Raw genomic sequence first — 16399 nt, forward strand, 5'->3', positions numbered from 1 at the left:
TTGCTGGCAGGTGGTTGTGATAGACCATTATTATGTCGTCCAACAGGAGAACTTCCCAGATAATGTGGCCTTATAAGAGTATCAAGGTATAATCCAGTCAGACGGAGAGAGGCTGCAGTGGCCTTAAAGGAAAGGCCTTCAGGTTATAAATTATCCTAAAGCTACCCTGGAGGAAAAACTAATGCTGTCCTTAAATTGAATAGCTTGGTCAATTATTGTTATAGTAGTCAGACATTAAATTCTCCAGGAAACACCCGCATGAGCCAAGCATAGAATTAAAGGAGAGTGGACCCTCAATGGTACAGATTTATAGAGCTGTATATTGGAGGGAAAAAATAAAACCAAAGGTGTACAGAGAAATCACCCATTTACTGATGATCAAAAGTGAGTTTAGCAGCTAACTAGGAAGGAAATTAGTGAGGTTATAACATTAGGTTTCATTACATCAGAAACACAGGGTCAGAAGTTTGTTACCTCAATGATGATAGATAGATAGTAGTAGTAGTAGTAGTTTATTTCGAGCACATAGAATCATCAGATAACAAAGAATCATACAACATGGTCAAAACAAATACTTTTTTTTTTTGCGCTCGAAAAGGAGTGGGAAGAAGTATAATTTACTGACCCCCACCCCCTTTTTTACAAACTAATAATCAAACTAGATCTGCTTCCTTTGCTTTGTTAACACTCATTTTCCTCTGTATATTTTTTTACAATAACACAAAACATCCATAAAAACCATTCATATACACTTTTTTTAGTCACCTCATACACAATCAGATTTGCAATAATTGACCATTTTTAATCTAAACTATAATATATATATCCACTTTAAATATTTACTCCAAATACAATGATCAATAAATATGATAGTATCTTCTTATCATGATAACCAATTAACTATAATATCTTATTTTATGCGTACTTCTAATGTTCTATATTTTGTTATTATAGTGAATTTATACATCCTTTTAAATGCACAGATTGAAGAAGACATTTTTAAGTTTTGCTCCAGATTATTCCACAGATGTACCCCTGTAACAGAGATACACTGGTTTTTTATGTTTGTTCTACACTTAATTTTCCTGTAGATTTCAGTTCCCCTTAAATTATAATTACGTTGCCTGGGCTCAAACATCAGGATGGATGGATGGATGGATGGATGGATGGATGGATGGATGGATGGATAGATAGATAGATAGATAGATAGATAGATAGATAGATAGATAGATAGATAGATAGATAGATAGATAGATAGATAGATAGATAGATAGATAGATAGATAGATAGATAGATAGATAGATAGACTTTACTTTACTTTACTTTACTTTACTTTACTTTACTTTACTTTACTAATCCCCAAGGGGAAATTCAAAATGTGGTCACTGCTCTACAGAAACAGTCACACCACCGCAACATTAAATACAGAATGTAAATAGCTAATCTTAGACCGCTCAAAAGGAACGATATGTCTGTTTTGTCCAGCAAAAATAATGAATTGGATTTTTATCCTCCTGAGACCCAGGAAAGTGAAATTTTTGGCTTTTTTTTTTTTTTTTTTTTTTTTTTTTTTTGTTACATTAAACAATTGTCTTGATTGGAAACTGCAAAATGCAACAGTTTTTTCAGATACATTTTTAAAATTATTTGTATGTATTAATTTATTTTTTAATGGAATGTCCTTTGCAATGGACAGCATTTTTGAAGTAAAACTGTCAAACTTTTGTCTCCTACAGGGGACAAAAATGCCTTGCTCAGTCTCAGGAGGTTATAACATCCAAAGCACTTTACGATAAATCCATAATTCATGCACAGTGGTGGTGGTTAACTACATCTGTAGCCACACCACCACCACATATTCATACCCAATTACACTGGAGGCAAGGTGGATGAAGTGTCTTGCCCAAAGGACATGACATATGTCTAGGGCAGAGCGGGATTCGAACCACCAGCCCTTCAGCTACTGGAGGACCTGCTCCTGAACTACAGCTGTAATGGACAAATGTGCATCGTTGCAACAGCATGTCTATGCAGGGCAGAATAAAGTGCAGCAAACAACAAATAAATGAAGAGATAGAGAAATCGTGACTTCTATCTGCAGTGTTGCCTATAAAGTTGAAATAATTCTGTTTTCAGACGCATTCCTCTTTTTATTCCTATTTAACCCTTTCATGCGCGAATTAAGAGAACCTTAATCAAAATTTTTTCCTGAGTGTTTTTATTCCTCTTTAGGCATGAAAAAAAAATGCGATTAAAAATTTTCTTCTGAAAAATAAATAATAATAATTTTAAAAATAGCAATAATATTTTTTTTTAAAAATACATTAAAAAAAAAAAATGAAAAAAAAAAAAAAAAAAAAATCTTATGAACCTATTTTTCATGAAGTTGTAAAAATGTCCACTCAGCTGGACACCACACGTTTAATTTTTGACACAGAAATATGTATTTACTGATAAATTGTGTGAAAACTATGGGGAGGGCTTGTGATTCTGGGGCTTTATGCTCAGGAGAGATCAACATAATGTTACCAATTCATGCCAGAAAAGATATGTAGTGTCTTAAAACTTTAATAAAGATATGTGTAAAAAAACAACAACAACAAAAAGAACAACAAAATCCATGAATATACAAGAGAACAGCTGTAGAATAGCTGTCCACTGTAGTGACCAGTGTGCATGAAAGGGTTAAACACATAAATCACCTTCGACCAGGTACAATTACTGCAATTTATCAAGCATAAATAAATCACATTGCCAATCATTTCTTAAGAACAGGGAAAAACATTCTACCTACCTATGAATCTATCAACTTCTGGTGCGTTTTCATGACAAACAGGACTGAAACCAGAGCAGAAAAAGGAACTAATACGAACCAAAAATCTGGAGTGTGTTAAAGAAATCCCATTCTTTTTTTCTCTGTTCGTAAAGTTCGCGTTCAGATGTGTTGTAAACCGGTTTGTTGTGGGTGGTTTTATTTTGAAAAGCTCTTCCGGGTGGTTTGCCGTGCTCAGTTGTCACTTGACACCGGTGAGTTGGTGTCTGATCTGGGATCCTTTAGACTCCACACACCAGTGGATCCTCCGCGAACGCAGGTGAGTCACACCAAACTCAGTGACTAAGCTTTGTGTCCATGATACTCACACAGGACACTGTTTGTAGATCTGTACTTTGTCTTTACTTGGAATGATGAGGCGGTGGAATGGGTCTTGACTCACAAAGCAGCAACAGTTAGTTCCCTGGGTTATTTGTTTACCTGTGCTGAAAGTCACTTTTGAACAATTTCCACCATAAATGAAAAGGTCAGTCATTCAATATGGCTGCATTTGTGTTATTACTGTTTTTTCTTTTGTTTTATAAGTCTAAAGATCATCAGTCCTTGTCTATAAGAGTTACTTTTCTGCCAGTCATTGTTGTCAAACTAGTTTGTCCACTTTGAATCCACCTACAGAGCAGTTCATTCACTGAGGCACACAGATACCTGGAGTGTGTAGTCACTGTAAGGATGAAGAAACCAAAACAGTGTTTATAAATGTTTTCTGTGTAGTTGCGTCACACCAGGTGTCATGTAACTTTAAAACCTTTGACAGGATGTTCTCCAGAGGCTACACTGAGTTGAAAGCCTATTTTAGCCTCAGTCATCTCCCCTTGCTCACAGTGGCTCTTCTTCCTTCAGTGTGGAGCAGCAGTCAGTATGATCCCTGTGGGAGAATTCAGAAACCTCGGCACAGAACAGAACTCCAAGTTTCGGGTCCTGAAACCATGGTGGGATGTTTTCTCAGAGTACCTGTGCGTTGCTATGCTCATGCTTGGAGTCTTTGGATGCACCTTACAGGTGAGACGTCTACAAACCAGCCTCATTGTGAACATAAGCTTGTAAATCCTTAAATGTCAACATATGGGTGCAAACGGATTTAGCATCATGATTGTTACTAACCTGCTCTAACCAAACCTCCCTGACGGAATTCCAACATTTGCATCCTTTGTGTCTGCTGTGGCATATCACAATGTTGTGTTGACTCACACCTCCTTTCTGTTTGATGGCTTGTATCACAACAGCCACCACATTGTCTGACCCTGCAAGTCAGATGAAAACACAGACAACGTAACTGAACTAAGTTGTCTCTCCTGACCCACTTACTGCAGAATCAGATCAGTAACATGCAGCTTAATGTGTCTCTCACCACCTGATTATCATTTCTGTGTCATATTAAAATAGTGCAGAACAAAAGCAAGTTAACGTAAACCTAGTTAATTTTGTTACCGTCTTTTTTTTTTTTTTTTGTGAGAAAAGGTTTATGCATGGTTTGTTATAGAACAAATATACTGTATGAACAGTACATTGTTAGCAAGACAGACAACACAAACAAAAGAAATCATTTGAACCATGAGACATTAACAGGAAGGTTTCACAACAACCACAGATGATGCTAAAATAAAATACAAAGATTACTCTCAATGAAATTATAGGGTCACTTTTCCTTGTTTCCCTGTGCTGGTGTTTCTGAGAAAATGTTATAAATCAGTCCTTTGGATTTTTTTTAACTGTGTAGAAATGGGCAACTGTGGATACAATCCTCCCCAAAGAGACCACTGCAATTTCCTCTGAAATCATCATGTCTACATGTATGACAGCCATTCCATTCCTGTGTCTGTTGAATTCCAACACAAGCACACCTAATAAACACCTGATCCATGTCTTATTTAAGAAGGAGAAGTAAAAACCACTACTGTGGCCATCACTGTGTTCTTGCAGTAGGACTAGCTGGGTGGCAAAAACAGTGCTATTAGTACCACAAAAGTAATTGGAATCCAAAAATAACTTGAAAACTACTGAACTTCTGTTCTGACAATGTTCCCAAACTCTGAGGACTGGTTTTTCTATCAGGATAATGCCCCTGGCCTCAGCTAGGTCAATAAAGGTATGGATGACAGACTACCAGATGAAGACCCTGTCATGGTCAGTGCAATCTCCAGACCTAAACCCACTCTGAAAACTTCTGGAGGTAGATGGGTGGTCACAAGCCATCAAACATCACTGAGCTTCTTGAATTTTTAAGCCAGGAGCTGCATAAAGTCATCCAACAGCAAAGATGGAGAGCTAAGACATGTGAAAGCTGTCACTGAAAATCAGGGTAATACCACCAAATATTGATGTCTGAACTTTTCCCAAGTTACAACTAAACAACCCAAGTTACTATTGTGTTGTTTAGAAATGAGTATGAACTTGTTTTCATTGCATTATTTGAAAACACTGCCTCTTTTGGTTATTTTGATCATGTGTTGTGTTCTGTAAATACATGCTCTAAATAATATTTTTATTTGGAGTTTGGGAGAAATGTTGTTGGTAGTTTAGAGAATTAAACAAAAATGTTAATTTTACTCAAACACATGGCAGTGGTCTCTTATTTTTTTCCAGAGCTGTACAGTATTATGTCATGATATTACCGTGTATTGTGATATCATCATTAACAACAATTTATTCATACTTGAGGGGTAACCATAATTTGCAATAATATCGAGTCACAATAAAACAATGATGCATCACACAAACAAGGAATTGTACAAAACGATAAGAGTGTAAAATAGAGTTAAAATAGATTAATAAATAAATAAAATACAGAATACTTTTATATAAAATCATTACAAGTAAAGGAGCGGAGGTTTGAGATCAGATATTAAAATGGGTAAAAGTGTTATTTTACCTTGTATTTTGTTCCATGATGCAGGTGCACTAAAATTAAAAGCAGATTTATCAAATTCAGACTGAGCATGTGGAACATTGAATTTGTGTGAGTCAGATCACATCCATGAGTATAATTAAGCAGATCTGACAGGTCATGACAGGTAATCAATTTTTGTCTAAGACTATGAGTTTGGAATGTCATTTTTTTTAAAAAATGTGTACATGTATTTTCTGGATAATCAATCAACTGATTGATTAAGCTACTGACAAAAGACCAAAACTAACAATGTATTCAATCAATCAGTCAATCAATCAAATTTTATTTATATAGCATCAAATCATAACAAAAGTTATCTCATGACACTTTACATATCGAGCCGGTCGAAACCAGACTCTCAAGCCAATTTATAGAAACCCAACAGAATCCTCCAGGAGCAGACACTGGTGACTGGTGACAGTATTGATGCTGTTTACAAATGATCTGTTCATCCAACACCCAATTACACTTTTTTTCCTCAATAATACTTGGCCCAAAAAATGTGAATAATTGTGTACTACGCTGTGCACTTAACATTCTGCTGTTATGGTGAATAAGACACTTGAATTTATGTCTAATTTGTGTCTAGAGTTTGAATATCTAAACATCTGCATTTGTTTTGTTTTCTTCGCTCATTCATTCATGTTTTTACCTCTTGTCGGTATAACACTTATAATGCACATTAAGAATGTAAAAGGAACACAGAGGTACATATGTAATGTACACTGTATTTATTTGGTTTTATTTTTTTTTAAATTGTGTAACTTATTTTTTTAGTATTTTTCCTTTTGTAAAGTTTATTTTTTATTAATTTGTCATGCTTTCACAAAGTAATAAAACTCTAACTCTAAAACTTAGTACATTTTATTAAAACGCATTCTCACACATTGCAATTTTTTAGTAGCTATTCTTTTTTTCTCTGTTTATTCACTCATTGATTTCTTTCTTTTCCCACAGCTCACCCAAGACAAGATCGCGTGTCTGCCCAGCCACTTCACCAGCCCGACACCAGAGGCCATCGACTGCAGCCACATCAGGAATTATGCTGAGAATGAAACGTGGGAGCGAACACTTGTCAAACCTGTGAACCCTGTCATTCGGGAGGTGTTTGGCCGCAAGAATAACCTGGACATCCACCAGTATGTGTTTGTCAACCACTACTGCTATGAGAGGTTTGTTCACTGGTATGCTAAGTATTTCCCCTACCTTGTTGTCATCCACACAATGATCTTCATGGTGGCGAGCAGCTTCTGGTTTAAGTTCCCTGGCACTTCTTCAAAAATCGACCTGTTTGTCACCATCCTCGGGAAGTGCTTTGACTCCCCATGGACCACAAGAGCTCTGAGTGAAGTTTCTGAGGAAAGAGGGGAGGAGAAATTGGTGAGTCTGAGGAGAAACACCATGTCCAAAGATCCCACAGCACGAGCAGATGAAGAGGAGACTGTTGGACTCCTTCGGTCCTCGTCCGTCAAGTCTAACACAGAAAAGAAGACACAGGAGCCTCAGTCAACCCCCTCACTCCTGGATAAGAAGGAAGGAGAACAGGCCAAAGCTCTGTTTGAAAAAGTGAAGAAGTTTAGGACTCATGTAGAGGAGGCCGATATCTTGAATGTCATGTATGTGTTACAAACGTCACTGAAAGTCTTGAAGTTCCTTCTAATCATTATCTACACTGCAGTCCTGGCTCCGAACATTGAGATTGTGGTGCGATGTTTGGTTCCCCCTGAACTGACTGGGTTTGACATTTACTGCTGTAACCACAATAAAGCACATCTTTTCTCTAAGCTGGCCTATTGCTATATTTCGTTTGTAGGAGTATACGGCCTTTTGTGCATCTACACCCTCTATTGGCTGTTTCACCGCCCACTGAAGGAGTACTCATTTGAGCAAGTCAGACTTGAGACTGGTATAAATGACATACCCGATGTGAAAAATGACTTTGCATTCCTGCTGCACCTCGTTGACCAGTATGACCCTCTTTACTCTAAAAGATTTGCTGTGTTTCTGTCTGAGGTCAGTGAGAGCCGTCTACACCAGCTCAACCTCAACCATGAGTGGACGGCCAAGAAGCTGCGCAGCCGTCTTTCCAGAAACCCCAGTAACCGGCTTGAGCTCCACCTGTTAATGCTGCCTGGGCTTCCTGACACAGTTTTTGATGTTACTGAAGTGGAATCACTCAAACTCGAGCAAGTAAATAACGTCACAATCCCACCTAGTGTGGCAAAGCTGGAATCACTTCAGGAGTTGTCACTGATTTACTGCCCCGCTAAACTCCAGGTGGCTGCCCTGAGCCACCTCAAGGAGCATTTAAAGGTCTTACGTTTAGCTTTTGAAAGTTTGGAAGAAGTGCCTTTGTGGATGTATTCTTTGCATGGACTAGAAGAGTTACATCTAAATGGTCCATTAACCAATGAGGTGTCCCGAAGCACCTCTCTAGAGTCTCTCAGAGAGCTTAAAGCTCTGAGAGTCCTCACACTCCGTTCCAACCTTTCCAAGATCCCAACCAGTGTAGGAGACGTTGCTTTGCAGCTACATCGTTTATGCATCTATAATGAAGGTGGCAAGCTTCAAGCTTTCAGCAGCCTGAAAAAGTTGACAAGTTTAGTCTCACTGGAGTTGGTGGGCTGTGAGTTGGAACGGATCCCAAGTGCTATCTTCAGCTTGAACAATCTCCTTGAGTTGGACCTTAGAGAAAACAAGCTTACAACTGTGGAGGAGATTTTGAGCTTGCAGCACTGCCAGCGTTTAGCAACACTCAGACTGTGGCACAACAAAATCACTTACATCCCTGATCACATCAGTAAACTGCACTCCCTGGAGACACTGGACCTTAGCTGGAACAAATTACGAAAGCTTCCCTCTCGCCTTTTCTACTGCACCAAACTCAGGCACCTCGATGTGTCTCACAACCAGCTCACCTCACTGCCTCCTGAGGTGGGCATTCTTCAGGGTCTACAGGTCTTCTCTGCTGCTTTCAACTCTTTAGAGTCTCTGCCAGAGGAGCTTTTCTCCTGCAAAAGACTGAAAACGCTAGCTGTTGGAAACAACTGTTTGTCGTTTCTTAGCCCCAGAGTTGCTAATCTGGCACAGCTGGTCCGACTGGAGATTAAAGGGAACCGTTTTGAGTCTCTTCCTGTGGAGATTGGTGACTGCCCCTTGCTGACTCTCAGTGGCATCATAGCAGAAGACAACCTCCTGGATCAGCTGTCATCAGATGTACGAAACAGGCTGAATGATAGCTGAGGCTTATCTGTTCTCAGTGCAGCTTTACTGACAACATTTACTTTAATTTAAAACAGTATATAATGAGAACTATAGCTGACCACAAAAGGATGACCAAATCTCTCATTCTGAAATATGTTTATTACTATGTAAAACCATTTGTAATTTTTTATAGTCCTTTTTCATCTATATTTTCATATATTAACATGTGTTCTGTGAATACCCTAGATATATTTATTTTTTACAAATACAGATTTCTCTGGAGCAGGTTGTAAAAGACAGATCCTCCCATTCTGTTGACCTTGTCATGAAAGGAATGAAATCAATGTTAAATGTCTCTTATCAGTGTCGCTGATGGGGACAAGAACAAGGCTTGATACTTAAATTAATATTTTTAAAACATTTTTATTTAGATTGGTGTTGGTTTACTGAACATTTTGTTGATTTATCACATCATAGGTCTGGGGACTTTAACCTGCATTGTAACCTGTTGGACAGGTTTATACAGAATGAAGAAGGGTTTCCCACAGTGCACTGGCTCATGTTGCTCCCTTTGAGGCACGAAACAAATGAAGGGAGACAAAGCCTTTCAGTTGCAGTATTATGGTTGGATATCTCTCTCTTTACATATTGAGCTAAATGGAGAAAACACTCACTTCATGCATGGTGTTATGAAACTCAAGTCAACAAATTCAGGCGCTGTAAAAGCAGACAATGATTAATCACTCAACACAAGAATGGACTATAAAACCACTGTCTGTTGCCTTTCAGATGCACTGAATGGTGTGGGACATTTTCTTATTGTTTCAACAAATTAGTAATTGCAAAGGTTAAATATAACCTGTCTTATCTTATTTTACTACCTCATCAGCACAGTTTAATGTTATTTAGGGGAAAACTGGCTGTGTTACAGAATTCAGTTTAGTAATGTTGTGAGACATGCAAATATCTTGTTTTTCTGACATTTTATCTTTGTAAATTTTAAACACAAAGCTGTAAAAGTGCCTTTTGAAAAAAATTCACAAGGAATTCTGGAAGTGGCATTCGCTTTTGTTTTGTTTTTGCAGCAAGGTATTAAAAAATACTTTTAACATGGATGGATTCATTATGATGTACAAACAAATACTATAAATGTTTTTTCTATGTCTTCCTCTCTGTTCCCTCCACATACAAGCGCACAGCTGTATATTTTAGTCCTACCACTTTTCTTCCTGCATGACGGTGCAGTCATGCCCTGGCTTGCATGGCTACAAATGTCAAACACTAATAAACAGGGAAAAGGTGCTGTGGAAAATTCCAAAGGCACATTTACAATTGTATTCAGTGTCTTGTGCTTCATCCTTTTACAGAGAGTGCCACTCAGGTGTGTCATCAGCATTAACCAAAACCGATGCAAATGCATGAGGGTGGCAAAGGGCTGGTTGGACATAACTAGCAGCCTGTTGTGTCCTGTTGATAGCCTCAACAGCCTTAACATGCTGTGGGTTTTATCTCTGTATGACACTAGACCTGTTTGTCCTGATGATATCTTTACTTTGGAGTAAGGAATTCACTGTGGGAATCGGATTTCCTACTATTCAACTTTAGGATTCACTTCCTCTGTGGACAAACCATAGCTGCTTCTGGTTAAATAAGTCAGATGGCTGACAGTTTACTGTGAATCATCACAGTGATTTCACAATTTATCGGTATGACAAACGGCAAAATGGTATCAAAGTCCATAGAGATTTACTACTGTAAATCCTGTTGTACAAGGAACATTGTTTTGAGATTATAAGAATCCTTCTACAAGTTCCTCCTGTGTGCACCGTAGACTGTTATCAGAGTTTATACATGATATCAATTTATCATGATATCTTGCATTTACATCATGATAACACAAGTTATCATGATGGAAATATTTTTTTGATTGTTGTAGAATGCTCTTTTGATAGTCCATCAAATGGAAGTGATTTGTCTTTAAAGGTCATAATTTTTTTTTTTTTTTTTTAAAGACATAAGCTATCTGTTTATCTCAAGGGTTCAACACTAAACATGTAAAGGTACCACATTTAAGTCCAGCCTGAGATTTCTGACAAGTTGCCCAATGCATTAAGAACACTGATGTGGCTAAAAAAAAGCTGTAAATATGTAAAGAGTGTGTTCATGGATTTGCTATTTTTAAATCTCACAATTGACTCATACAATATTAATTCTTGTAAATTCACAGATATCATATGTTTACTTCTTTTTGTGGGTAGGGGAGTAGTAACCTTATACTGTTTGCTTTGTCAGCTCATGCTATGTCTTGACAAGTGTTTATCAAGGGAGTATTTGCACAGTGAGCAACACACCCACATTTGTGTGTTGGGAAGTCATTGAGCTCAACCTAGTGGTTGACTGAAGGTCCTTCTGGTGCTGCATTTTTGAACTGTCATGCTTACAAGTCTTTTGTGGCTTGTATAGTTGGTAGAGTGAAAAACTAAACATGAATTTTCATCTGTGTCTTTATTGCACAAGTCAAGGGAGTGGTAGCAAAAAGATAGAGAAGCAGACCTCTGACCGGAAGGTTTTAGTTTCAAAACTTGAGACTCATAAAATATTTGAGAGGAAACTGAATAACTATCCTCTGCTAAATAGTTAGGCTTGAGGCACCCTTGAAGGAGGCATTTGACCTTGGGTGGTTCCTGTTAATATGGCAAAATTGCAGCTCCCAGAAGATGCTTGAAAGGGGGACTGTATTAATCTGAAATATAAAAGTTGAAACAACATACACCCATAAATAGAGGTTGTTAAGCCTTTATATGCCAGAGGGTTTTTTTTTAATATTCACTTTTGATATCAAGATTTCAATAAGCGGTCTCATTCTGTTATGTTGCTTGTTACAATATTGCAACTTTGGTGCTTAAAGGGTTAACTAGCGATTTGTACATTAAGAATAGTAAAATAAAAGTTTCTGTGACCAATAAAGAAATCTTAATTCAAAATATATTTTTGTTGACTTTCCTGAAACACGATGTAGCATTTGTGTCTTTTTGTGACTGCAGAAGTCTCCACACAGTGAACTGGTGGCACAGTAGTTGAACTGTATCTCCTTTCCTTTCTTCTGAAATTGGCCTGTGGCACACAAGCAGACAAAATACCCATTGTGCCGTAAGAGCCCTGAGCACAAACATGAGCAAACTGTGCCACTGTTACCTACAAGCCTCAAGAAAACAGGGCTCTTATTCATTTTCAGTTTCAATCCAGCTATCTGCTTGACCTTTCAGGCACTTTTTGCTGTGTAGTGCATTCCACTCTGGAGTCATTATGAATGTCCTTGATGAATCACCTTGGTGGAGTGATAAACGTAACATGTATTTGACACAGAAGCCCACAAACCAAACTGATCTGTCACTTTAGGCATTATATACAACAGTTTCTAAGCATCATGTCAAGTCTTGTTCTAATAGTGTTTTTATTATATTGTGTTCTTAGAGTTATATGTATATTTAGGTATTTGTATGTTTAGAGCTCTCAGTATATATATGTGTGTGTGTAAGGTAATATTGAAGTTATTTGTAATATTGATAAATATATGAATCTTAAGGAAAATACTGTTGTGACTTTAGCCAAACCAGTGTACATAATCACCAGGCAATTGAAACTATTAAATTAGTGCGTCATCAGAACTCAGTTTCTAAAACTTTAACATGAAATAGTTGAGACTGTAGGCATATAAAGATATCCCTTGTTTTTATACCCCCAAATGTTTTACCTCTATCTCTAAAAATGAAGTGATAATGTTATTTGTGTAACTGAGCAAACTCCTAGTCAACAATCCCTTAAAAAAGCAATTAATAAAATGACTTAGTATTGTCATATTTTCACAGGCATTATAAGTTTCATGTCAAGGATCTGCACTGAGATAAATAATCCTGACAATATTAAGCTCCCAGAACAAAATGTGAATAGGAATCTAGTTAATTCTCATTACAATGCTAAGTAACCCTCCTGTGTCCTCATTAGCCCCTGCAGCCATGAATACAACCAACCTCTTTGTAAGTGAATATAATACACCACTCAAACCCAAAATGAAGACTTCACCAATTCACAAAACATTTAACACTTTATTTTGTGTTTTTATCTTCAAATAGTTAAGTGAATAATTTCACTTTTGTTTTAAAAGTATTTGTATAAATAACATTTCAACAAATCACAATAAATGTTGCTATTTACAGGAATATTCAGTCTATTCCAACAATAAATAAGTGTAAATTCCAAGTCTAAGTACATCTAATTAAGAGAAACACAACTATGCAAAGCAATCAGGGTGCACCATGTCAAGTTTTGTCAAATTTTTAAAAACACATACAATGGATCAACTGTTACTTACACAAAGAAAATAATGTAATAATTACAAAACACTGGGGGATAAACCTATCTACAAATGTGCACTCCCAATTAGTAGGGAAAACAGATAAGGTGCCTAAATTGCACTGTGCAAAAGAGGTGTCTACTGTATATAGACACCCATCCACTGAAAATAAGCTGCCAAGACAATATGTTCTGTTTCACATATTAATGCAGAGCCACTATCAACAAAAAAAATCCTTTACACAGCAATGAATTCAAGTCACCAGGTCTGAAGCAGAAAATGTTAGGTTTGAGTTACCGGGAGGCACCCAGCACCTACAACTCCCATTAACTATGAATGTGAGCGAAAAGCAAATCAATCATATCAGGCACACATGAAGCTCTGGCCACGTCTATCGCTGTCTGACCGCTGATGTTGGCGTGCTTCAGGTCAGACCTCGGTGCTAAGAACTCCACAACGTCCCTGTGCCCTTCCCGGATGGCAATGTGGATCGGCAGGGCACCAGTCTGGTCTGGGATGTTGACTGCAGCGCCATACTCCACCAGAACCTGCACAGTGTCGAGGAATCCTGTACGGGCTGCATCATGAACAGGCGCTATTCCATGTTTGTCCTGGACGTTGGGATCCGCTCCTTTTTCCAACAGTAAACTGGCAACTTTGGAGTTCCCCATCATCATCACCTGTAGGTGAAATTAAAATAGAGGTGAAGAGACCACACACTGCATTCATCACTTCTGTGTAAATTATTCTGTGTATTCTCATATTTACAAAGGATTTCAAGTTTCAAGTCAGGGATCTGTGTTGAGACAAATAATCCTCAGTCAATATTAATCTTCTAGAACAGGGGTGTCAAACTCATTTTAGTTCAGGGGCCACATTCAGCTCAATTTGATCTCAAGTGGGCCAGACCAGTAAAATAATAGCATTCATTCATCCTCTCAACCTGCTTTATCTTCACTAGGGTCATGGGGGGTGCTGGAGCCTATCCCAGCTTCCTATGGGCAAAGGCGCTGTACACCCTGGACGAGTCGCCAGTTCATCGCAAGGTTGACATATAGAGACGAACAACCAATCACTCTCACATTAACATCTATGGGCAATTTTTAGATTAAAATAATAACATAATAACCTACGAATAATAATCCAAAATTCTCCCTTAGTTTTAGTGTAAAAGTTAAATTACATTATGAAAATGTGAATAACCTGAACAACCATGTACACCCTGAAATATCTATGAAAAAACATAAGTGCAATTTCAACAATACTACACCTCAGTTTATTAAGTTTACAGATGACAATGGATCTAAAATGAGGAACATAAGCATTATATTATTAAAATTGCACTTATTTTTCTTGAGAAATTTTATGTTATTTACATTTGTTCAGGTTATTCACATTTTATTATGACAAGATAGTTTATAAATGTAAATATTTTCATAATGTAACTTTAATTTTTTCACATTAAACCAAGGATAAAAATGAGAGTGGTCATTATTTATAGGTTATGTTATTTTACTTCATATCACATTGAGCTGTTTGTGACCCCTGAACATCCTTGACTGTTAATATTTTTGGTATAATTTTGCACTTTGCAAATTCATCCTGCTGGATTGGACCAGTTGGTGGGCCAGTTTTAGCCCATGGGCCTTATGTTTGACACCCCTGTCCTAGAACAACATGTGATTTGGAGTATAGTTAATACTCATTATACTCAATACTATTTTCTGACACTTTATTGATTAAATGTTTAATAAATGACACACAAAGTAAACAGATGAGTCAATAAAAAAACCTGGCTTAACCTTAATACAGTAAAGAAAACTGGGTCAGACTTGTTAGTGTTATGCAGTTTCAAAATTCAGTAAAAGTGAATTCACTGCTCTGTAAAACTGAATCACCTAAAACTATATCATGAACCTGGGATTTATAGCAAGTCTATAGTACAGTACTGCATTCTTAAATAAGATGGCCACTTGGTAGCTCATGAATCCAGTATAACCTGTTTTTATTCATTGGTAGTGAGTTACTTTACGAATATATCAATTTCAGATGCTAGGATTTGTCATGGTTAGTAAAAAAAAAAAAACATTATGTACAAGTATTCGAGAGGTGTTTATAGAAAGCTTTTCATATCCGAGAGAGAAGCTGATTATGTGTATTATATGTCAACATCTGTGCGGATTCGTCCTCACCTGTAGCGCAGTCCTGCCAAACTCATTAAGAGTATCTGGATGCACCCGGCATTCCTCCAGGATCCGCTGCACCTCGCTGGTACTCCCTTTGGCTGCTGCCGCCGTCAAAGCTTTGCCGGCATCCATCTGCCTTAGGACCATCCTAGTCTTTACTTCAACCTGTTCAGTGAGAAACGCACAATAGTTGAAGCGAAACCAGAAGTCCGGCATCTCACGCTAACAATAACAATGAACGTTACGATTAGCAGCGAAGAAGGAACACCGGGATTCAGGAAGAAAAACTCTGGCTATAGCTAACTACGAAAGCATCCAGCTAACGTTAACCACAGTTTTGTTGACGCCATGTTAACAGACTGTGCTAGCGCAATGTTATGTCAGTCCGTCGGTATATTCAAACAAGGAACTCCGAGGAAATACAGTTTCTACTTTTTCAGACAGAAACTGGCTGCGTCAACTGAATGCTACAGAAAATGAGCAGCCATGCTAACTGCTAGCATCAAAACGGAGCCAACTGTTAGCTTGTAATAATACCTTGTTCGCCCTGTTAGGATCCACAACGTTGCCGATATTTCGTAGCCCGCTGCTTCTGAAAGCCGGTAACTTTCAAATAAAATCTAAACAGGGAAAGTTTATCAATATTAGAAAATACATTTGCGCGCTGAGATCCACACAGCGGCGTCTCCAGACTACAATTTACAAACATTGGGGAGAACACGCGTTGTCCAATCACAGCTCCCCTGGAGGGTGTCGCTCTTCCATATATGGCAATAGAGGCGGGGCTACAACTGTGTTACTACACTATCACTGTGGTAACAGCAGGAGTCCACCAATCAGAGCACGCACCGAAGAAAGCGGGCGATTCGTATACGTTGATGTGTTCGAAGGCAGTCCATTCACATTTCTGACCTTTGGTTGTAGATCTCCAAGGC

At 37.8% G+C, this 16399-nt stretch overlaps 2 protein-coding genes across 3 annotated transcripts; one reads left to right on the forward strand and one right to left on the reverse strand.

Moving 5' to 3' along the window:
* Positions 1–2618: 2618 nt before the first annotated feature.
* Positions 2619–10261, forward strand: LOC115421910 (volume-regulated anion channel subunit LRRC8E). Of its 2 annotated transcripts, none has more exons than XM_030137918.1 (3): positions 2619–3092; positions 3656–3832; positions 6678–10261. In XM_030137918.1, exons 1-3 carry the CDS (start codon positions 2940–2942, stop codon positions 8961–8963), a joined length of 2616 nt encoding a protein of 871 aa, XP_029993778.1. In that variant the 5' UTR covers positions 2619–2939; the 3' UTR covers positions 8964–10261. The 2 variants fall into 2 exon arrangements, with proteins under 2 accessions (XP_029993778.1, XP_029993785.1); XM_030137925.1 differs by having other exon boundaries at positions 3674–3832.
* Positions 10262–13294: 3033 nt separating this feature from the next.
* cdkn2d (cyclin-dependent kinase inhibitor 2D (p19, inhibits CDK4)) lies at positions 13295–16270 on the reverse strand. The gene is made up of 3 exons (XM_030146807.1): positions 16002–16270; positions 15471–15629; positions 13295–13958 (listed from the first exon to the last, which is right to left on the reverse strand). Exons 2-3 carry the CDS (start codon positions 15609–15611, stop codon positions 13605–13607), a joined length of 495 nt encoding a protein of 164 aa, XP_030002667.1. The 5' UTR covers positions 15612–15629; positions 16002–16270; the 3' UTR covers positions 13295–13604.
* Between the last annotated feature and the right edge of the window lie 129 nt (positions 16271–16399).

This window comes from Sphaeramia orbicularis, chromosome 1 (genome assembly GCF_902148855.1).
Source record: "Sphaeramia orbicularis chromosome 1, fSphaOr1.1, whole genome shotgun sequence".
Classification (NCBI taxonomy): Eukaryota; Metazoa; Chordata; class Actinopteri; order Kurtiformes; family Apogonidae; genus Sphaeramia; species Sphaeramia orbicularis.

Coding starts and splice junctions, on each gene's coding strand:
- LOC115421910 (XM_030137918.1), top strand. CDS start 2,940: ATGTGTTGTAAACCGGTTTGTTGTGGGTGGTTTTATTTTGAAAAGCTC. Junction 3,093..3,655: donor TGGATCCTCCGCGAACGCAG/GTGAGTCACACC, acceptor CCTTGCTCACAG/TGGCTCTTCTTCCTTCAGTG. Junction 3,833..6,677: donor TCTTTGGATGCACCTTACAG/GTGAGACGTCTA, acceptor CTTTTCCCACAG/CTCACCCAAGACAAGATCGC.
- cdkn2d (XM_030146807.1), bottom strand. CDS start 15,611: ATGGTCCTAAGGCAGATGGATGCCGGCAAAGCTTTGACGGCGGCAGCA. Junction 13,959..15,470: donor TTGGCAGGACTGCGCTACAG/GTGAGGACGAAT, acceptor TTTCACCTACAG/GTGATGATGATGGGGAACTC.